We start from the raw sequence: 24218 nt of genomic DNA, 5'->3' as shown, positions 1-24218 counted from the left end.
GAGAACGGACTGTCAATAGTAAGGGGGAGCCAGTGCCTGCAGCTGTGTGCTCCCCACAGCCCTGACCCAGAGACTCCCAAACTGCCATTCTGAGTGAGTCAAAATATCTGCCTAGGAAAAGCTGCTCTGCATACTCCCTGGGTTAGCCTTAGAGTTCCTAAGCTTTGGAATGGACCTGCATGGAGTCTTTTATTGTACAGTTGGGGAAACTGAGACCCAGAGAGAGAAAGGAAGACGGGATGCAGGTTTGTGTTTGGATTCAATACCTGTAATGTGGTCAAGATCACTCACCTTTCAGAGTATGAGTTTCCTGATCTGTAACATGGGAATAATGATATCCGGCCCCAAAGAGTGCAATGCATCTGAACTGTGACAATGCCACTGAGATGCCCAGCAAGGTCACATGGCCACTGGTGACAACACTAAGACCCAGCGGAGAGCTTCTCATTTCCTGATCTAGAGCCTCTTCCACCAGGATGCCTCTGCTTCTATTATTTATTAGGATCATCGAAAATAGGACTGGTCCATGGGAGTCCAGCTAATACTTGGGTTACACACTTGTTCTCTCCCTGAGACTCAAATGCTAGCTTTCTCCTTCCTGGGAGATCAGGGAGGGGCCTCTCTGCATGCAAGGACCCTGACTGTCCTGAGAGAAAATTGTGCTTCTAGGGCCTCATAGTATCGGGAGCTGATTTTAATTCAGGATGACTCTGATCCTGCCCACAGGCAGGCAGGGAAGTGTCTCCTCTCAGATGGAGATGAGGGGCAGGCATGAAAACGGGGAACTACAGTGAATCCTTGTAAAACTCTGGGACAGAAGCAGGGGTCTGAATGTGCAAGTCTGACGGCTGTTTTTGTTTTTTGTTTTTTTTTTAAGGTAAGATGGAGATATTTCTCCTTTGGCCAGAATTAAAGTCCAGGGCTATGGTCAAACCCTCTGAGGCAGCCATGCTGACATTCTCTCATATGATGGCGATGCCTGAAGACAGATGGCTGCCAGAGGCAGTGCCCAGCATCACGCCAAGGTAAATTCCAGGCACTCTTAAGGCCAAAAGGGAGTTGGGTTGGGGGTGGGGGGGTGAACTGAAAGGCATTTAGCCACAGCCTCAAAATTAATCATGGAGCCAGAGGATGCAAATGACTCTAGGAGAAGGAGACAATAAACACCAGAATAGCGACTGCCATTACGAGGCGCTTGCTGTGTGCCAAGTACTGTGCAGGCAACTTGACAGATATGAGCTCATCCAGTCCTCACAAACATCTGTGATGTGAAGCCATTGTTATTCCCATTTCACAGATTAAGGAAGCTGAGGCTCAGAGAGGCTCTTAACTTGCTGGAGGTCAGCACACTGCTCAGAAATAACAGAGCTGGGGCTGGAACCCAGGCAGCCCCCTCCAGAGCCACGATGCCCTGCCCCAATTGGCTGCCAATACTCACTGCAAATGTCATCACCCCTTTCCCTTGACCAGGCTCACTGCAGGCCTACACACCATCACGGAGTGTCTCTAATCCCTCTGACAGTGATTTCTCTTGACAAATTGATAAACTGGCTTTCTGGCGTCGACGTGTGTCGTGAGCACTATTTTAGTTTGCTTGATTCAGGGCCTGTAGCCTTGGGCACTGAGATAAGCCAGGCTCTGGAGCCTCTCCTGATATCCACACAAGTCTCTTCTGGTACCAGACCCTCCACTGAGTCCTGCAGTGGACTCGGGAGACACATGTGTGGACTGTAAACTGAGTCCACGGTTCTGCTCTGGGCCAACCATCCAGCTGGGGTAAGGCAGAGCTTCTGAACCTGACAGTCCTGACTCCAAACATTTGTGTCGGACATTCCATCTGCAGTTTTCCAGGGAGAGAACTAATAGATTGCATCCAATCCTTAACAGGTCCATGGGCTCCCTAAAAAGAATTTTAAAAACCTTTATGTAAAGATAAAGAACAGAATCCCACAGTTAGAGAAAGATGTCCTGCTGGGTATCTGAGGAACTTGGTTACAAAATCAGGCATGATGGTTAAACCTGTATACTCTGGAGTTAGAAGGAATCCTATTCAAATCCGGACTCAACTACTCCATAGCTGTGTGACTTGAGGTGATTCTTTGATGTCTCTGGGCCTCAATTTCCTCATCTATACAATGGGAATAATCCATGTGTACCACTGATTGTTGCAAGAACTAAATGACATCACACATGTGTCTGATGCACACACTAGTGCTCAGTGAGCATCATTTATCACTTAGAGTAGCAACACGCGGACATAGTCTGGCTGTATTAAGGGCACGGGGTTATTTCCTTCACATTCTAGCACCCCCTCCTCCTCCCAAGTTCCCAAGCAATAAAGTTGTTGTCTTGGCTGGAGGACTGGTTGGGCTTTTTTCAGGGGCTCCCCTCTGACCACATCTGCGCCTGCTCAGCAAAACGGGCCTCTGGGCAGAGAAGATTAAACACCTTCTGAGACTTCATCCTTGATCACCACAAAGTTCCATTTCCACCCCTAGGAATAACCACTTTGCCGCAAAACTCATGACAGCAGAAAGTAAGCCACCCCAGGCCCCGCTCAGCCCAGTGTGAACCAAAATCCATCATGGAGATGTAAAGGTTACACGCATCCACCGGTGTAGGGGAGAAAATTACAAAATTGAATCAGAGACGCCTTAGCCTATGGTGTCCAGGGAAAATCCTGTGACCGCGCAGCTGAGAAGCAGAGGAGAGAAAAGCCTGCTGTTTCCTTGAATGTCCTGCAAGCTTGCTTCTCAGTGTCATCCCTACACACCTGCAGACACACGGGACCAGTGACAACAGCCTCCCAATTACGGTATTCTCACGGCAGGAAAAGCAGAGGGCGCGCCCCGGGCGCGGAGTGCAGCTGGTGCAGCCGCCCGGGTGCGGGTGCGGAGGACTTACTTGCAGAGAAATTGACCTCGGAGTGGACGGGAGGGGTGGAGGGCAGGAAGGGCGCATGTCCCACGAAGAAGGAGCGGAGGGAGCGCTCGGACAGCAGCGGAGAGCGCTGCTGGGAGGGGATGTTCTCACAGCTGCCCACGCTGCTGTGGATCTTGAGGTTCAAGGGCTTGCTTTTCTTCTTGGCTCTGAAAAGGAGACAGAAAGAGAAGAGGAAAATGTATCCCTACGCACACACAAATACAGCCGGGGGCCCTATCTCCTTAGCATAGCACTCCGCACCCACTCCCCATCTCCCCTGGCCTTGCCACCCTCTCCGCTTTCCCTCTCTAGGCTCCCCGCACCATATTCTGTGCTGTTCCTCCCCTCCAGCCCTTGGCTTATACTGTTCCCATCGCCTGGAAGACCCTCTCCTTCTTTGCCAGTTTAACCCCCACATGTCGTTTATAACTCTGGCTCTCGTATCCTCTCCTCCAGGAAGCCTTCCCTGACACCACAGTCCATCCCAGCCAGGGTCGAGTGTTCTTCCTCCGGGAAGCCTTCCCTGATAATCCCCATTTCCTCCTAGTTTGGGTTGGTGCTCCTCCTCCATCCTTCCAAAGTATCCTCTATGTATCTCTGTGTCTGCACTTTCCTGTCTTTTGCAAATTTATTCCTGTAGGCTTTATCTGGTTTCCCAGGTGGCATGGTGCTAGAGAGTTTGCCTGCCAACCTAAGAGACAGGTTCAATCCCTGGGTGGGGAATACTCCCTGGAGTAGGAAATGGCAACCATGCCAGCATTCTTGCCTGGGAAATTCCATGAACAGAGGAGGCTGGTGGGCTACGGTTCATGGGTCACAAAGAGTTGAACACAACTGAGCTTGCACACGCATACACATGCACACACACACTCTCTCCCATGTGGACTGAGGATCTTTGAGGGCAATGATTTTGTACTGTTTCCGTTTTTCTGTCTTTGGCAACCAGCACAGAGCCTGACACACAGTTGGCGCTCACGAAATGCTTGTTAAATGATCGCTCTGGGTGGACACATAGCATACAAGGTTTGAATTCTCCTGACTGTGTGCTCTTCGGAGGGTTGGACCCTGTCATTTCTGTTGTTGGAACTCTCGGCCCCTAGCTCAGCCCCAGCTGAATAGAAGGTCCCTTTGGGCTGGTTTTGAAATGTTTCTGCCCTTCCCCAGGAGCTTATGTGATCAGCTGAAGAGAGTTTGGTTTAAAACTGCACCCAAAATTACCCTCACTTCTCTCCCCCTCACCTCCCCTCACCCCAGTGCCCTGTTCAGGTGTGGCCAGGAGTTGAGCGCCTTCCTGTGGTCAAAGCAAGCCCTCCTTGAAAATAATAGCAAACGAAGCAACAGACAAAGGATTAATCTCAAAAATATACAAGCAACTCCTCCAGCTCAACTCCAGAAAAATAAATGACCCAATCAAAAAATGGGCCAAAGAACTCAACAGACATTTCTCCAAGGAAGACATACAGATGGCTAACAAACACATGAAAAGATGCTCAACATCACTCATTATCAGAGAAATGCAAATCAAAACCACAATGAGGTACCATTATACGCCAGTCAGGATGGCTGCTATCCAAAAGTCTACAAGCAATAAATGCTGGAGAGGGTGTGGAGAAAAGGGAACCCTCTTACACTGTTGGTGGGAATGCAAATTAGTACAGCCACTATGGAAAACAGTGTGGAGATTTCTTAAAAAGCTGGAAATAGAACTGCCATATGACCCAGCAATCCCACTTCTGGGCATACACACCAAGGAAACCAGATTTGAAAGAGACATGTGCACCCCAATGTTCATCGCAGCACTGTTTATAATAGCCAGGACATGGAAGCAACCTAGATGCCCATCAGCAGACGAATGGATGAGGAAGCTGTGGTACATATACACCATGGAATATTACTCAGCCATTAAAAAGAATTCATTTGAATCAGTTCTAATGAGATGGATGAAACTGGAGCCCATTATACAGAGTGAAGTAAGCCAGAAAGATAAAGACCATTACAGTATACTAACACATATATATGGAATTTAGAAAGATGGTAATGATAACCCTATATGCAAAACAGAAAAAGAGACTCAGATGTATAGAACTGACTTGTGGACTCTGGGAGAAGGCGAGGGTGGGATGTTTCAAGAGAACAGCATTGAAACATGTATATTATCTAGGGTGAAACAGATCACCAGCCCAGGTTGGGTGCATGAGACAAGTGCTCGGGCCTGGTGCACTGGGAAGACCCAGAGGGATCGGGTGGAGAGGGAGGTGGGAGGGGGGACCGGGATGGGGAATACATGTAAATCCATGGCTAATTCATTTCAACGTATGACAAAAACTACTGTAATGATGTAAAGTAATTAGCCTCCAACTAATAAAAAATAAATAAATAAATAAAAATTTAAAAAAAAAAAAAAGCAAGCCCTCCTTGCAGATTTTCACAGCTCTGGATGGAGGGCGAAGAGTATATTAATTTTAAGAGTGGAGGCCTCCCACACAGGCAGCCTAAAAGTCACCCTCTCCAGGAGGTCTGCTGCTCCTCAGCTTTAAGGAGTTCTAGCGGTCCCTGCGGAGTCGCCCCCTTGCAGTGCCTGCGCTGGCAGCCTTGCTTATTATCCCTCCAGGGGTCGGCAGCAAGGCCTCTTGTTAGAATGGCAGGCAGTGTTGGCTGGCTCACCCTGCCCGTGGTTGGAGACGAGAGGGGGGTAGGGCGCGGCATTTCATTCCACATGAGCGTCCAGGCGTGGAGGTTCAAAAAAGGCATCTGCACAGAGGGAGTGGAATGTAGGAGTTAAATTCACACAGGCTCTGAGGTCGGGGGGAGGACTGGAGCTCAGGTCCTGATTGTGACCTCAGGAAAGTGATCCCACCTTTCTGTGCCTCAGTTTCCTCACCTGGACAATGGGGGCAAATCATAGTGCCTACCTAAGAAGGAAATCGTGATACTAATACTTCTATGAGATCACGTGCATGACACGGGGCGCAGCACAGAATTCAGGGTTCAGGTTACCTGCTATTAATGCAACTACGACCAGGTTAAGCTGGATGTCGGTGCAGACTCAAAGCAGGCACCCCACAGTGGCAGAACCGGGTCCAAAGACTCCCACCCAAGTCCATGTGCCCCAACTCAGGCTGGGAACCGACATCCTCCACCTCATAAGAATTCTAAAGGACTGTGGCCCAGGTTTGATCCGTGAGTCAGGAGGACTAAACGTTTATTAACATCTTCCCAGTTACTTCTCAACTATGGGCTCCTGGAGGGCGGAGATGCACCTTATTTCTTTTGCCAGCCTCGGCCACCTCCGCCTGGGTCTGGCAGACAGCTCTGCACTCAGAAGGCTCCTGATGAATGCCCATTTGCCAACCCGCCTCTCAAAGCCTTCATCACAAAGGTTGCCGAGGGAAATCCCAAACTGATGGTTGGGCTTTGCACCATTTCTTCTCCCCAAAGTCTGCTGGATCTTGAGTTAGCTTAGTGAGCTGGATCCAGCTCACACGGCCCCTCAGCTGCGTCAGAGGTGGGGTTGTGTCCCCTTGAACTCGAAAGCCTTCAGTGGCCAAATCCCTCAGCATCTCATTAACAGGGGCTGGAGCATCTGGCCCTGTCGACTGGGAGGAAATGACAGGGCTGGGACAGACAAGCTCCTTGTGGGCATGGCAGGAGGACAAGCGAAAACACACATTCTCACACACTACCCTGGGCGGCAGGGGGCTAATCCAGGAGCTATTTCCCCAAACAGGAAAAAATGCCCGCTGGTCTAACCCGGGGCTGTGTGAGCTATTCCTCCTTCTCAAACTGGGCCATTTAAATCTTTTGCAGCCGGCCTCATCTAATTAGCTAAAGGGTGACCTCCAGGAAAGACCCTTTTCAAAAAGCAAAGAATAACACCAGTTCGTGGATGAGAAGGGGTGAAAGTTGGGGTGGGGGGTACTTAGGGACACTGTACTAAGCTGCTCAGAGGAAGGAGAAGGTTTGAAAAGCCTAAGGCTGGGAGAGTGTTTATTGAGAATCCACTCTGTTCCTTGGCCATAGGCAACAACCCTCATTTCTGGCTTAAGCATGCCTGGAGCAGGGCAAGAATCAATGGGGGCCTTGGCAAAAACAGGGGCACCAATGAGTAAGTCAAACAGCATAAGCTGCATTTCCCCGGGTGTGGAGGAACAGGCAATACTTTCAGATGAGACACGGAATCATGTTTGTATTTTAAAAGTTAAAATTTGAAATAATGATTTTGCACACCGAATCTATAATTTCATGCAGTTAATTTCCAGTATACAGCCTTATGTAAAATATACTAAGAAGAATTAAAAGAAGAGGAAGGGAAAGAAAAAGGAAGATAAAGAGAAAAAGAGGAAGAAGCAGATGAGGAAGAAGAAAGGAGCTGGAGGAAGAGACATCGGTTAAAAAAAAAAAAATGTCAAGTAAATTCTAGTATAGGTCTCACCAGAGCGGCTAATGGAGTTGACAGCACCAAATGTCAATACAGAGCAACCAGAATTCTCATAAAATCCTGGGGAGGCTGTGAATTGGTACAACCGTCTAGGAAAACAATTTGACAGTAACTCTGGGAGTTGGTGATGGACAGGGAGGCCTGGCGTGCTGCGATTCATGGGGTCGCAAAGAGTCGGACATGACTGAGCAACTGAACTGAACTGAAACTGAACAAATACTCTGATCCAGTAATTTCACCTCAGGGTATTATGTCCTTAATCAAAATAACTGCCCGTGTCCACAGAATGACCTGTGTAAGAATGTTCATGCCAACATTGTTCATGTGGGCAAACACTGGGGACACTCTCAAGGTCCATCAATAGATAGAATGGATAAATACATCATAGTATACTCATATATTTGACTGTAACTGCATGACAATGAAAAAGAGGAAACTACTGCTATACTACAACATGGCTGAGTCTCAAAGATATAGTGTTAGGCCAAAGAAGCCAGCCACAGAAGAGCATAGGCTGTCTGAGTCCCTCATGATTCCATTTACATCAAGTTCAAAAACAGGCAAGACTGATCCATAGTGAGAGAGGCCAGAAGAGTAATTTTTTAGGGGGAGGTTATTGACTAGAAACGGAACCAATAATCCTTCTCAGTGCTGGATGTGTCCTCTGTATTGATTGGGTGGTACTGGTAAATAAAATTCATCAAACTGTACACAAAAATGGCGCATTTTACTTCTGAGTGGAAGTTATGCCTCACAAAAAAGTCTTTTAAGCAACAGCAAAAAAGACAACCCAATTAAAAAGTGAAAGATTAAAAGATTTGAATGGACATTTCTCCAAAGAAGGTACACAAATGACTGACAAGCACATGAAAAGATGTCCAGCATTATTTAGTCATTAGGGAAATGCAAATCAAAGCCACAGTGAGATGCCACTTCACACCCACTAAGATAGCCATGATCAAGAAATCATAAAACAGTAAGTGTTGGTGAGGATGTGGAGAAACTGAAACCTGTGTCCACTGCTGGTGGGAATGTAAAAAATGGTGCAGCCACTGTGGAAGACAGTTTGATGATTCCTCAACAAGTAAACATAGAATTACTATCTGACCCAGCAATTCTACTCCTAGATATATACCCAAGAGAATTGAGAACAGGTGTTCACACAAAAACTGTACACAATGTTTATAGCAGCATCATTCACAATAGTCAAAAGGTGGAAACAACTCACATGGCCATCGACAGGTGAATGGATAAACCAATTGTGGTCTATCCAGACAATGGGCTATTACTCAGTATTATGAAATACTGGTTCGTGCTACAATGTAGATGAACCTCAAAAACTTGGGCTAAGTGGAAAAAACACATGCAAAGGCCACACACATATGATGATTCCATTTATATGAAATATTCTGAATAGGAAAACCTATAGAGACAGAAATCAGATTAGTGGTTGCCTGGAGCTGAGGTCAGAAGGGTAAATGGGAAATGACTGTTTAATGGGTCTGGGGTTTCCATTTGAGCTGACGGGAAATTCTAGAACTGGATAGTGGTGATAGTTGCACAAGATTTAGAATATACCTATTGCCATTGAATTGTACACTTTAAAATGGTATATTTTGTAGGATGGATAAACAACAAGGTCCTACTGTATAGCACAGGGATATGTATTCAATATCCTGTGGTTTTCTGTGGATAAGGGCAGCAGACAACACAGTGAGGTACTTCCCAAGGCCTGGAAGTCAAGCAGCCTGGATGGAGGTCCTGCTCCCCTCATGTTAGCTTTGTGGTCATGGGCTAGTTGCTTCCTTGTTCTGAGCCTTTCTGCTTGTTTTTCAAAGAGGGCTATCATCCAAGTGTGCAAATTACCACAGGAGATTAGAGGGATCTGAAAGGTGTGAGGCCTGGCACCATCCTCTTGGTATGAATCTGTGTTGTTTCCCATCAATTTCCTGCTTCCTGAAGGCACGTGACCTCAGCTCTATTTTCCTGTTTCCTCTTACTGCCAGTGAGCGCTGCCTCAGCTTCTCTGCGCCTTCACTCTCCTAGGACCCTCTTGCATCTTCCCCCTGCACATCCTTAAAGGCTGAACTAGAGGATGAGTGGCTCTGATCCCTCCAGAACCATCTGACGCTGGGTTGCCATCAAGAGCCCAGCATGTGCATGCGTCATGCCTGAGTGCTCACTGCATTCCAGACACCAACCCTATACAGGCAGTAATTCCTGCGGTCCTCCCCACCGCCCTGTGGGGCCTGTGCCACAGTCATTCCCGTCTTACAGATGGGGAAATTGAAGCTCAGAGATGATGTGGCACTTGGCTGCAAATGCAGCACAGGTCACCCAGGCACACTCTGAGTGTAAGGTACTGTGTTGGGCACCACAGGACATAGAAAAGGAAATGTGAGCCGAGTTTGCTCTCAGCAGCCCCACTTTGCATGCCACTTCCACACCAGTGTAGACCTGGCCAGAAAGCAGGAGTCTGTCCCATCTGCTTTGTGGCTGTGGGTATCCCACCAAAGCAGAGCAGGAATCTCAAATTCAGGTGTAACCCACCAGAAATCATCTTTCACTGGAAGTAGATCATCCCAGCCACCTCCCACCCTGGCTGGGTGTGCAAAATGTAACAAACCCTGAGTTATGCCTGGGGCATTGTTCTTCTCTTGTTCTCTGGGAAGCTGCCTACTGGTTTGAGCTGGGTAGATCCAGCCAGATTCTTCTAGTCCTGGGACTGACAAACTATGGACCAACTCTGGACCAAATCCACCTCCTAGCCGGTTCTTGTAAATAAAGTTTTATCAGCCATGCCTATTCATAACACATTGTCTGTGAATTCTTTAGCTTGACAACGGGGGAGTTAACTATTTCCTCTCTTGCCTTTTACCGAAAAAGTTTTCCAATCCCTGTTCTAGGCTCCCTGCCCATAGATGTTAATCATGAGTAAATCCTAAAAAGAACCAGAGCCGGCTTGGGATTTATTTTCCCTCAAGTGACAGCATCTCTTGACCTTTTGCAGCTAAATAATAAACACTCCGCCTTTCTATTCCCTTCTCTCCTTGTAGCTCAGCCATGATGGCCTGACTCATCCAGGGTCAGGCATCGGCCACATCCCTGAGTGTAAGTATAAACCCCTTTGCCTAAATCTATGCTGTCCTATACAGTAATGATAGCCACATGTGGCTATTAAAATTTAAAAATTCAGTAAGATAAAATTTACAATTCTGTTCATCAGTCTCAAGTTGCCACAATTCAAATGCCCCAAAGACACCTGCAGCTAGTGGCTGCCATTTTGGACACAGCACTTCTAGCATCACTGAAACTTCTTTTGGACTTTGCTGCTCTAAGGCACCCTGTTCCCAGGCACACAGGGTGAGGTGATCACTGTTCTGCTATTAGAGCATCTGCTTCATCCCACCCCCTCTCTTCTCTCTGATTTTCCCCCTCCCTCTCCTAATAGTAAGATTAACTTTGCTTCACAAAAGGCTGGAGACAGCAGAAATATGTATCATAGGGGGCTGATCCATTAAATGGTATGAAATGGTAACTCCATTTGATGGAGCTGTGTAGGTGTTCGAAAGGATCTGGATAGTAAGAATACCAATTATTACAAAGTGAAGGGAGGAAGAGGAAAAAACAGTGTATATAGTATGACCTCATTTGTGTCATTAAAAGATACATTAGTGAAAAGCATAACCCAATAAATATTCTTAGGACAAGGAGGTGCTAGACTCCAGCAATGAAGGAGGCAGAAACAAGAGCCATGCTTTCACTGGGTTGGTATCCTGGTGGGGGATACAGACAGATACATCGAATGATAAGGAAATACTGGTTAATAATAAGAGCTACAGGGAGAATGAAAATCAGGTGATGTAGTTGCTTGGTGGCAGGGTCTCTCTGGGGACATGGCCTTTAGGCCGAGACCTGCATGTCAAGGAGAGCCAGACTTGCAGAGACCTGAAGGGAGAGGAGACCAGGCCATGAGGAAAGGTCCAGGTCAGGGCAGGTCAACTCACAGTGAGACAGGAGCAAAGAGGCCAGGGGAACACTCAAAGGAGACTATGAAATTGATGGGAACCTGTTTGAGAGGTTTAAGAAAGAAGATGATGAAATCTGATTCTGTTCTTAAGAGATCACTCTCCCCGGTGTGTAGAAAGTTGACCATGATGGAAGCAAGAATGGGATGAGGGAATCTGGATTGGAGGCTGCAGAAGGCACCCAGGCAAAAGATGAGTGCACTGTGGACCAAGGTCTGGGTCATGGAGGAAGAGGGAGAGGAGGTATCTGGGACTCAGCTCTCCCAGGACGTGCTGGCCAATTCAATGTGAGGAGCGAAAGAGGAAGAGATGTGAGATGTGTGCTAAGCTGGTGTGTCATATGGACCCCCAGTCTTAGGTGGACACGCTCATGTCTAAAGTTACATGAGAAGCAACTGGCAAATTGGGGTTTCTGGAGTACGTACTTTATTACTCTTAGACTTTTCTTTGCCATTTGAGCTTAGCAACAGGAGTATTCTTTTATAACAATAATAATAAATCTTTAAATGCATACTGTATTATTTGCTTGAATTTCTCCTCTTTATTTTATTAAAATGAAAAAAACTCTAGAAAACAAGAGGTATGGGCATGGAATAATGTGCTCAATTGTCACTTAATATTTCAATGATGTTTCATTATTATTTCAAGTTTTATATTGAAGATCAAATTTGAGGTGAATTTTGTTTCCCATATTGGTACCAGTTAGTAACTGGTGTCTCAGATTTAGTTAACAGATATTAAAATGTGGTTGTTTATATATTCTTAGAAATTTAGCATATATGTTTAATTATATAGTATTATGTTTGTATATATTAATTATATACAATATCACATAAATTTTATGGATGTATATATTTATACATATTTGTACTTTTATCTTTATATGATATATAATTAAACATATACATATATTTTTATATATTATATATGCATGCATGCATGGATGCTAAATCCTGCTCTACAGCTTAAATGAGACTGTGCATGTCGTGTCCGACTCTGTGTGATCTTATGGACTGTAACCTGCCAGGCTCCTCTGTCCATGAGGATTTCTTCAGGTAAGATTACTGGAGTGGGTTGCCATGCCCTACCCCAGGGAATCTTCCCAACTCAGAGATCAAACCAGTGTCTCTTAAGTCTCCTAAACTGGCAGGCGTGTTCTTTACCACTAGCGCCACCTGGGAAGTCCATTTTATATATGATATATAATTAAATATATGTAAACTTCTATATAATACATAATATATAACTAAACAAATATATTACATATAAATATGTCATATATGAATGTATGTATAAATATGCACTTTAAAATGTCTTAAGAACAAATATACTGTATTTTTTTAAGGTTAAACTTCGCTTAGTAACAGATCAGCTCTCAATATCCAATAGATTTCTACCAAGACTTGATTTAGGGAAGAGCAAACAGTCCTCACACACACATTCTCCTCTCATCCACTAAGATACCCTTCAGATCCAAGGTGAGTTGTTGTTTAGTTGCTAAGTCATGTCTGACTCTTTTGTGACCCCATGGACTGTGGCCCGCCAGGCCCCTCTGTCCATGGGATTTCCCAAGCACAAATAGTACAAGAGACAAAAAAAATGATCAGGAGAGGAAAGGAAAGATGTTCCACTGCAGAGATCGACAAACTTCCTATAAACAGCCAGAAAGTAAATATCTTTGGCTTTGCAAGCCCTAAGCTCTCGGTCACAGCTACTCAGCTCTGCCCTTGTAGCACAAGCTCAGTCCCAGATGAACGGGTGATGAACGGGCGGGGTGTATTCCAATAAAACACCCACAAAAGTAGGCGCTGGGCTGGATGTGAGCTGCAGCTTGCCAACCCCTGTCCCAGCAGGGTCTGCACTCACTGAAAGCAGGAAAACTCCTCTGGTTTGTTTCACCCCGACTCCCACTTCCCATCACCTGGCTCATCCCATGAGCTTGCCACCCCTGCCAGCTGGACTTCTTTTGATGTCTTTCCTCTCCTCATCCTGACCCTGCCTGTCCAGGGTAGCCTGGGTATTGTCATAGCACCTGGACATGCTTTCAAGCTCCAGCCCCGTTCTGGAATACACATCTGTTTTTCTAATTATTTGATGAACATGGACCTCTCCCATCCACTTGGAAGCACCAGGAGGGCAGTGATCGTGTGTGACTTGTTCTGTGTGGATCCCCAGGGCCCAGTATGGAGTCTGACACATAGCAAGAGCTCAATTAATGAAATGAATGTCTGAAGGTCCAAGTGTGCCCACTGTACCATCACCTCAATGCTCGGGGGCTCCTCCTGGCAGTGAGTGAGACAGGGGACATCCCAGTGCACCCACTTTGCCTTGATGCCATAGGTGGGGGGTGCCAGACTGGCACCCACCCTATACATTTATCTCTAGTAGAAGACATTTTCTATATGGAGTGGCTGTGGGGCTAGTTAACCTGAAGGACAGGTAAGTGCCCATATCAGCCACCTGGGGAGGGGAGTGGGGTTTGAATTCCAGTATTCCTGGGACTGCTAATGTCAGCATTAAGACTGGCCTGGCTGAGAGGTAGGGGGTCAGATGCTGTGTTCTGGACACATTATCTCATTGGAGTAGGAACAATCATGACCCCTGTTTTGCAGTGAAGGTAACTGGGTTTCTCCACAGTTAACGTACCCAGGTCACAGCTCGATAAAGGCTAGGAGCATGATCACAGATTTCACTGACTTCAAAGCCAATTCCTAATCGCTTTATCAATCCCACCATAAGAGCTGACCACACATATTCCCATCTTACAGCAGTGCCTGTGCAGTTCTGGAGTTGTCCAGGTTGTTGATATGGGGATTGACTAGGGACAACCAATCTTATACTTGCAAGCCAGGCATCTTGTGGTTTCGACCAGTACTTGACCTGGACACGGACAACGCTGCTTCTGACCCGTGGAATGACCTGGAGGCCCCTCTCCAGCTCCCTCTCCCGCCTCCCCCACTGCATCTGAGCTCACCCAGACAGCCACCCTCAATTCTGCCTTCCAGGCCTGATCTGTGCCGGCATCCAGGCCCGCTGATTTTCCTGCATCTCTGTGATTAGGAACTAATCTTGTATTTTTGTTCCCCAACCCATAAATCAGTTACAGACCGAATATTTACACAGGCCATCATTTCCGACTGAACCAAGGCTCATGACAGCCCTCATTATTAGAAAGGATGACTGATTTTGGACAGAGATTTCACGGGCATGTGGCTGGATGTTTTCTTTGAGGTTTCCCTCCCCCTCCCCTGGCCTGAAGAAAAGACAATTTCCAAGATGAATTGGTACAGAGGTCTGCTCTTGCTGTCTCCCTGGGGACAGTAGGATGTGGACAGGCTTCCATCAGCCCCATAAGTGACAGTTGGTATTGGCTTCTTCCCGCTTCTCTTGGCCTCCCCCTGGGCAGAGAATCATTTAACTAAACATCCCCTAAAATCAGAAACCTTAAAGGAGACTGCGGTGCTGGAGAAAACTTTTGAGAGTCCCTTGGACAGTTCAATTCTAAAGGAAATCAACCTTGAAAAATGCACTGGGAGGACTGATGCTGAAGCTGAAGCTCCAATACTTGGTCACCTGAAGAAGAGCTGACTCATTGGAAAAGACCCTGATGCTGGGAAAGATTGAAGGCAGGAGGAGAAGGGGGGTGACAGAGGATGAGAGAGTTGGATAGCATCATCAACTCAATGGACATGAGTTTGAGCAAACTCTGGGAGATAGTGAAGGACAGAGAAGCCTGGCATGCTGCAGTTCCTGGGGTCGCAAAGAGCTGGATGTGACTGAGCAACTGAACAACAACTAAAGGAGACAGAGAAGAGGCTGGGAAGGGGAAACTCGGCAGCATCACCACCACCATTAGTGACACCCACCATACCGGGGATGGTGTGGCCTGTCCAGGGTGACCCTGAGGGGGTCATGTGCTGTGCTGAGAATATCACTGGGTAGGTGAGCAGGAGGCTGAGCTGTTGACCTGGCTCTGTCATTACACCACGGCCTTGGAGGCTGGTTTCCCTTCCTGTCAAAGAAGGGATCTGCCAAGTTGTCTCTGCCCCTTCCCAGTCCAGATATCTTGGCTCTCACCAGGCACCATCTTGACAGGCACCATCCATTAAACCCTTACAATGAGCCTAGTTTTGTGCTAAGCACTTTATAGGTGTTCGGTTGTTTTCATCTTTAAGATGGGGATCGTCATCTCCAGGTGAAGAAACAGAGGATCAGAGAGACTGAGCCACTCACCCAAGATCACACTGCATGTGAGGAATAGAAGCCAGGACTTGAAATTGGTTCTGTCTGATCTCGGTGCTCTTGGTCCTAAAATATATCGCAGGCTCCCTGAGACCTGAATTTGCTTGGGGCACAGAAGCAAGCTGTCATGTGCATTCTTAATGCCCCTATATACCCCAATGAAAGCGCTGACTGAGGGTCAGCATCCTAAGCAAAGGTAGAATTGACAGTTGTCTGCCAGGTGGTGGGCCAGCAGAGAGTCTTCTATCTGCAAAGCTAGAGGTCGGCAGGAAATGTTTCTTCAAGGAAACCATGGTTTTTTGTGTGTGTGCCACCTATAAAGCTCTTCAAAGAAGCTTCCTTTACCCTGGGAAAAATTAATTGGGAGTGAATCTTTACAGACAAGCCTAAAAAGCACATATTTCAATCTGGTGGTTCTCCGAGAGCCACATGAAAGGCGTCCATCAGAGCCGGCGAGACAGACAGCAGCCTCTGCCAGCTCTGAGGGCTTGGGCAGGATTCAGACAGCACCAGGGCCGGCTGGGTACTCGGGCCAGTCACTTAACCTCAGCGGGTGTTAAGCCACTCCACTCGTAAAATGAGGGCTTAGAGCAGATCATCCTTAAAAGCTCATCCATCCTCACTGTGATGATTCTGTGATTCTGCCCTCTTTCCTCCAGACTTACACCGTGACCTTCGGCGGGTCAGAAACTGCAAGGCTTTGAGCCTTCTTATTTATACCGTGGGATAACCTCTCCAGACCCCTTGTCTACCCCTCACTTCTCTGGGGGCAAATGAGTCAGCATGAGCACAGTAAAACCTCGGCGCTATGATCCCAGCGGTGCAGAATTTCCGATAAGTCAGGACTAGTCCTACGGTGACTCTGAGAAGAAGATCTGAAACCCTTTTTCCATGTGAGGTTTTTTTTAAAAAAACTTTTATTTATTTATTTTTAATATAAATTTATTTTAATTGGAGGCTAATTACTTTACAATATTGTATCGGTTTTGCCATACATTGACATGAATCCGCCACGGGTGTACATGTGTTCCCCATCCTGAACCCTCCTCCCACCTCCCTCCCCATCCCATCTCATGGGTCATCCCAGTGCACCAGCCCTGAGCACCCTGTATCATGCATCGAACCTGGACTGGTGATTCATTTCACATATGATAATATACATGTTTCAATGCCATTCTCCCAAATCATCCCACCCTCGCCCTCTCCCACAAAGTCCAAAAGACTGTTCTATACATCTGTGTCTCTTTTGCTGTCTCGCATACAGGGTTATCGTTACTATCTTTCTAAATTCCATATATATGCATTAGTAATACTATATTGGTGTTTTTCTTTCTGGCTTACTTCACTCAGTATAATAGGCTCCAGTTTCATCCACCTCATTAGAACTGATTCAAATGTATTCTTTTTAATGGCTGAGTAATACTCCATTGTGTATATGTACCACAGCTTTCTTATCCATTCGTCTGCTGATGGGCATCTAGGTTGCTTCCATGCCCTGGCTATTATAAACAGTGCTACGATGAACATTGGGGTACACGTGTCTCTTTCAGTTCTGATTTCCTCGGTGTGTATTCCCAGCAGTGGGATTGCTAGGTCATATGGCAGTTCTATTTCCAGTTTTTTAAGGAATCTCCACACTGTTCTCCCTACAGTGTTTTGTTTTGCTTTCCAAACCAAGGCTTTCCACCTGGTTTCAACTTCTGCATCCAACAGTAACTTGTTATGATACAGAATGCATTCACTGGGGATCAAATAATACAGAGGGTGGGCCCACCAGGGATTGTAACTTAATGCACTTGCCCGTGTATTTCTCTCTGCTCAGCACATCTCAAGTAATTAAAATTGTTAGCCAATAGCCTGTCTGGCTGCTTTGCAGTGGACATTTGATTGTGACCACCCACCCACCCCCACTGTTTGGGGGAATTCTCTAGCCTCTGTGCACAATCTTGCTGGAGGTGTCTGCCAGGAAACAGACATTGCCCACCCCAAGTCACCAGGTGCCGAATCAGACTCATCAGAATCTCTCCAGGGAATGTGAATTTTGAATGTTGTGACACAATGGAAAAAAACATTTTGAAGCTCAGCTGATCTATGGCAGCTCCCCCAAACCCTTTCAAGTCATTCCTGCTACTGAGAGCCTCTAGGATGCTCAGGATCCTGCTCCTTTCCAAGCTTTCCAGTAGATGCTGAGAGTTATCCCAGAATCTCCAAAGTAGGTCCATTCTCTGTGTAAGCCGGCTAGAATTGGCTTCTGTCATTTGCAACCCAAGACCCCTAGTGCACCCTTGAGGGAGCCCATGAAACCTGAGTTTCTTTTTCAAGAATTCTATGGTTCCCTTTTTCATTGTGTTGGGCAGTATATTCTCAACTCCAGTCTCTCAAATCCTCTGGGGTGGGGCCCAGACACCTGAATTTTAATGGGCTTTCCAAAACCACTTCCACACTCCCAAGAACTGCTGCCCTGTCTGCCAATTCAACACCAATGGTCTATACTGTTACCAGCAGGTGTGGCACAGGCTAACACTCTGAAATGAAGGACCACTCACCTTGCCAGCATCTGCTCAGGTTCTCCAAGGACCAGACCTCAAGGTCTGAGAGTTTAGGCCAGACCAGGGTGAGAGTATGCCAGAAGAGAGGAAAGCTATCACCGAAAGACACTCCCCAGGACAGCCATGGGGACACAGCTGCAGAAGCCACACTGCCCATCTCTGGTGCAAGCCTGAAAGCTAAGGATTCACCACCCTCCCCATCAGAAAAGTCCACAATATTTATGTCAAACTGGAGGTATCACAGAGAAAGACTGAGTTAGTGGGTCCCCACTAGAGTACATACAGAGACTAAAGCAGGAAGTGTCTTATTGTACATTATAATATACAGAGTGAAGTAAGCCAGAAAGAAAAACACCAATACAGTATACTAACGCATATGTATGGAACTTAGAAAGATGGCAATGATAACCCTATATGCAAGATAGAAAAAGAGACACAGATGTACAGAACAGACTTTTGGACTCTATGGGAGAAGGCGAGGGTCGGCTGATCTGAGAGAAGAGCATCGAAATATGTATATTATCAAGTGTAAAACAGATCGCCAGTCCAGGTTGGATGCATGACAAGTGCTCGGGGCTGGTGCACTGGGATGACCCAGAGGGATGGGATGGGGAGAGAGGTGGGAGGGGGGTTCAGGATGAGGAACACATGTAAATCCATGGCTGATTCACGTCAATGTATGGCAAAAACCACTACAATATTGTAAAGTAATTAGCCTCCAATTAATAAAAATAATTGGGGGGGGGGGAAGGAAGTGTCTTAATAAAGGAGTGATTTAATAAAATACAATGCATCCACATTTTAGAATACTATGCAATCGTGAAAAAGGATAAGGTAGTTCTATAGCCAGGATCAACCAACTTTGTCTATAAAGGGCTAGGTAGCAAATTCTACAGACTTTGCAGGCCAGGGGGTATCCATCACAGCTCCTCAACTCTGCCAATGAAGCACAAAAGCTGTCCTGGGCAACACGTAAACACATGGGTGAGGCTGTGTCCTAATTCAATCTTTTTTTTTAACAAAAACAAGCAGTGGACCAGATTTGACCTGGGGCCCTGGTTTGCCAACTCATGTTCTCCATGAGCAGATGGGGAAAACTCCACCAGACAGTGATTTATGAAGAAAACTAACTGCCCAGCAACATATCTAGTATGATTTCATCTCTACAAATATAAATATATAAAAATATTACAGGTACATTTGCACAGTATTTGAATATATTTACTATATATTCTTATGATGTACTTAAGGTCACAGAAGAAAGGCAGTGGGTATAAGAGAGTTGGAGAAACTCCCACATTTGACTATGTATGTGAAAAGTAAGTGAAAATGCTTACCATGAGTGTAATATGTGTGTAATTTGGAGAGAAGGAGAGATGGAAGGGAAGAAGAAGGAAATTAGGAGAAAGGAGAGAGAGGGAAGAGTGAAGGAAGGAAAGAAGGGAGGAAAAGAAATAAGGCAAAGGAGGAAGAAAGGATAAAGGGGATGGACAGAAGGAAAACTGTGTTCCAATAAAACTTTATTTACAACACCAGGCAGTGGGCAGAGTTGGTCCATGGGCCATGGTCTAATCTAGAATACTGACTCAGTGAGGGCAGGGACATGGCAGTGTCTAGAGAAGACCCTGGGGCACAGTAGGAGCTCAAGAAATAGCTGTTAGAAGAATGAATAAAACCTGGCCTCTCTCTATGAACCTAGGAAACTAACAAGTCAACTATTACCCTAAGCCCTTGACACGAGCAGATATAAAGGGAACCTGGTTGTGTGTTACTCAGATGTCTTAAACTAATTGCTGCCAGCATATAGGTTAATTAAATGGCAATGATCTTTAAAAAAAAAAAACCAGCTCTTATTCTCACAATACCACATCAAAGGGGTCTCGTTCTGTAGCACTGGGCTGCTTTAGAAAAAGAGAAACAGGACTCTGGCTTCTGTTCCACATCTAGAGACTGGTCCCCCAGTTCCTGCCAGGCACAGAAGCTGGTCTGCGGTCATGCAGGTCCCCAGATCTGCCGGCAGATGTTTTCATCATCTCCACGGAAACCGCATCTCTAAATGCCAGGCAGTGTTTTCCAACCACAGGCAAACAGATTCTGATTTGGAGGAAAATCTGCAAATCCCTTCTCAAAAACAGGAACAGGGCTTTAAGGGGGGACCAATACGGGGTGACAACATTGCAAAGGTGACTTTCAAAAGTACTGGGGCTATGTTTTCTGAGGGGGTGGGAGGAGAGATGGGAGGCTTTGCAAGATGATTTTTAAAGCAGTGAGAAAATTGCTCTGCTTTTGGACACTTTGTTCCGCGGTGCCTGGGAATCAAGGGCAATTGGCGTCTTGACTGGCAGACTGGAGGGAGCAATGTCAAGTATAATCTTTAAGTCTTGGGGAAATGATACAACCTGGAGTCTCACTGCTACAGAGAAAGGTAGCTGCTGCAGTGGACACTGAGTCACTGGCCCTCACCTTATGCCACAGGCACCTGGGAAGCTAATAAGTAAGAGCCTCCCCTCTTCCTCTTGAATATGCAAACCTGCTTGCCCTTTGGGTTCTGCTGCCTTCAGTGCGACTGTAGCATCAAGATGAATTATGTATTGGAGAGGTTTGGCAGATTGACAGAGACAGACGGCTGCCCACCAAAGGCCGTGCTGAGTGCAAACACAGCCATCAAGATGTTGCAAAAGGCTCCCTCCTGCCCCTGTTCGCTTCGGTACAGAATCCCTAAGCTGTCTCCATCACTATCTGCAGCATCCATCCCAGACTGCTAGTGGATGCAGAAGCATCCAGGAAGAGAGCATATGTCATGAGCCCAGCCATGAGCTGCAAATTCAATCGAGGAGAGCAGGAATAAAACTCAAGCTAATAAAAAGGGTTATCATTTCTCGGGGGGCCTCCCCATGCTGGGCACTGGAATAAACATTTCCCCTACATTACTTCCAATCTTTAGAGCTTGTGTAGGAAATAGAGGACCATGTCCCCATTTTATAGATGTAGAAACTGAGGCACAGAAAATGGAAGCTGCTTGCCCAAGGGCCCACAGAGGTAGTACTCTACCCAGACCCCACTGCATACAAGTCTGCACTCCTTTACCTTTGAAAGGTGTCACTGCTACAGTTGGTGGGGGCTCAAGAGAAGGAGAAATGACAAATGTGGATCCAAAGAGAATATGGAACAAAAAGACAATCAATCCAATTATTAAATGGACAAAAGACTTGAAGAGCTATTTCTCCAAAGAAGATCTACAAATGGTGACCAACCAAAACATGAAAGAATGCTCAGCATTGGTCATTAGTCAAATGCAAGTTAAAACCACAATGAGATACCACTTCACACACCCTAAGGTGGCTAAAATTTTTAAAAAGGAAAATAACAAGTGTTGCCAAGGATGTGAGTATGGCACCTTTGCCCATTGCTACTGGGAATGTAAAATGGCAAAGCTGCCATGGGAAAGTTTGGTGGTTCCTCAGAAGGTTTAAACATGATGTGACCACAGGACCTGGCAACCCTACTCCTAGATTTATCTCCAGATGAATTAAAAATAGGGATAGGTACTCAGGCAAATGTGGGCTTCCCTGGTGGTTTAGTGGTAAAGAATCTGCCTGCCAATGCAGGAGACATGGGTTTGATCCCTGGGTTTGGAAGATCCCTTGGAGAAGGAAATGGCAACTCACTCCACTATTCTTGCCTGGGGAATCCTATGGATAGAGGAGCCCGATGGGCTACAGTCCATGGAGTTGCAAAAGAGTGGGACATGACTTAGTGACTAAACAACAACTCAGACCAATAAATGTACATGTATGTTCATAGCAGTATTATTCAAAATGTGAAAATGACCCAAATGCCCATCAAAAGATGGATGGTTATACAAGTTGTGGCACACCTATGCTGTGGAATATTATTCACCTGTGAAAAGGAATGGAGATTTATAATATGGATGAACCTGAAAAACATGATGCTAAGTAAAAGAAGCCAGACACCAATGGGCACATATCATACGATTCCACTTATGTGAAATGTTCAGAACAGGCAAACCCATAGAGACAGAAAGCAGAGTAGTGGTTGCCAGGGGATAAAGGGAGGGGGCACAGGGAGTGACTACTCAATGGGTATGAGCTTTCCTTCTAGGGTGATGACAATGTTTAGGAACTAGACACAGATGGTGGCTGCACATGATAAAGTTACCAAATGCCACTGCATTGCTCACTCAAAAGAGTTCCTTTGATGTTTTCTGAATCTTGATGTTGCAAAAGTGACTTTATTTCAACTTTAAAAAATTACTTTTTAAAAAAGGGTGACTCCAAAGAAATGGAGACATTGGGTGGTGGCAAAATTGGAAACATGGACTGCAGGACACCTGGAGGTTTTTGTCACCACTGCCTCCATGACGGGTCACATCCATCGGTCACTCTGGGCCTCAGCTTCCTTGCTTGCTGGATAACACAGTCACAGAAAAGGCTCCTGGAGATGTCCTCACTCGACAAACACTGGCTGAGGGTCTACTATGTGCAGGTACTGGGAATTTGATAGTAAGCTACAGGCCTGCTTGCCAAAACCTCTGAATTCAGCAGGAACTACATAACCATCCAGCTGCTCCAGAATTGAGTGGGGGTAGGGGTGGGAGGGATTCATTCCAACTCTAGAAATCAGCGAAAGGTTTATGGAAGATGGGAGATTGAGATGAGATCCAACATGAACAATGTTAGTAACTCTCATTTATAGAGCATGTATAGTGGTCCGAGCGCTGTACCATTTTACACACGTCTTTCAAAACTGAATCTTCATTACAGATCCATGAAGCCAAGCGTGCTGTGTACCCTGAGTGCGAGACGCTGCGAGGTGCCACCCAGATGTGCCTTCAGGAAGAACCCGCTGCCCCGGCTGCCCTTCAGGGACTGGCTCACCCAAGATCATACCTCTTGGGGGCAGCCCTTATCCAATGACCCAAAAACTTAGAAATATAAAGACCTGGCCATGTGGACCCATTGCAATCGACTCTGGTTGGACATTTTGGCTCCTGAGCTCCCGTGGGGTCTCTCGGCTGAGGCTGTCTCACTTGACCTCCATCACCACTCGACATCCCCCTCTGTCTGTTCCTACATATGCCCTCTCCCTTCCATAGGGGTGGATTCCCACAGCACTCCATAATAAACATCCACTGTGCTTAACTCCATCTAAGAGGCTGATTCCTGGGGGAACCCAGCCCTCTACCCCATCTCAGAGCAGAGGAGACAACTGAGGCTCAGAGAGGTTTTTTTCACTTGCCTGAAATCACACAGCTAGGAAATGGGAAAGCAAGGACTCAAACCTGGCTTGACATAGCTCCCAAGCTCCTGTTCTATCTACCCTTTGAGATGACCTCCCAGGAGCTTCCCAGGGGGCACTAATGGTAAAGAATCCTCCTGCCAATGCAGGAGACTTAGGTTTGATCCCTGGGTTGGGAAGATCCCCTGGAATAGGAAACAGTGACCCACTCCAGTATTCTTGCCTGGAAAATTCCATGGACAGAGGAGCCTGGTGGGCTATGGTCCATGGGGTGGCAAAGACTTGGACACGACTGAGCACACACACATGCCCAGGATCAAATAGAAATAGGACAGGTGTGGGGACAGAGTTACTCTTGAAGGTTCCCATAGCTCTGGCAAAGGAAGAGGTTTAGAGGCATGTGATGAGGGCAGAGGGTCAAGTTGATTCTGATTAAGCTGATGGGCAATGTGGGGCTTGGTGGTGCCCGTGACATGCAAAGAATCTTTCCCCTGGGAAAGGACCACAGGCAAACAAGCATGAGGGCCATGTGGCTTCTGCTGAATTGCACTCAGTCCTGAAGATTTCATGGAGTGGGGACACCATTTACTACTTCTCAGCCTGCACTCAGGGGCTCTTTCAGCTGTGTCATAAAGTCTGGAGAACAACCGCAGGTCCCAGCCTTAGGCAGGCGAGAGAAAACTTGACATCACCCACATACTTCTTGCCTTGCTTCAAGGGAACATATTTGTTGCACAAATGAGATACGTAGTGTGGTGGGATATGAAACAGTAGGGAGGA

General features: G+C 46.4%; 1 protein-coding gene across 5 annotated transcripts in view; it reads right to left on the bottom strand.

Moving 5' to 3' along the window:
• The window catches only part of KSR2 (kinase suppressor of ras 2), a 470209-nt gene that overhangs the window by 189952 nt on the left and 256039 nt on the right, over positions 1–24218 (bottom strand). For all 5 annotated transcript variants that reach the window (XM_070475296.1, XM_070475294.1, XM_070475292.1 and 2 more), the window contains one exon: positions 2905–3089. In XM_070475296.1, the coding sequence (XP_070331397.1) occupies positions 2905–3089 (185 nt within the window). The remainder of the gene's footprint in view (positions 1–2904; positions 3090–24218) is intronic.

Source organism: Odocoileus virginianus, chromosome 12, assembly GCF_023699985.2.
Source record: "Odocoileus virginianus isolate 20LAN1187 ecotype Illinois chromosome 12, Ovbor_1.2, whole genome shotgun sequence".
NCBI lineage: Eukaryota > Metazoa > Chordata > Mammalia > Artiodactyla > Cervidae > Odocoileus > Odocoileus virginianus.
The sequence above is the reverse complement of the archived record's forward strand: the minus strand, read 5'-3'. Positions and strand labels throughout refer to the sequence as shown.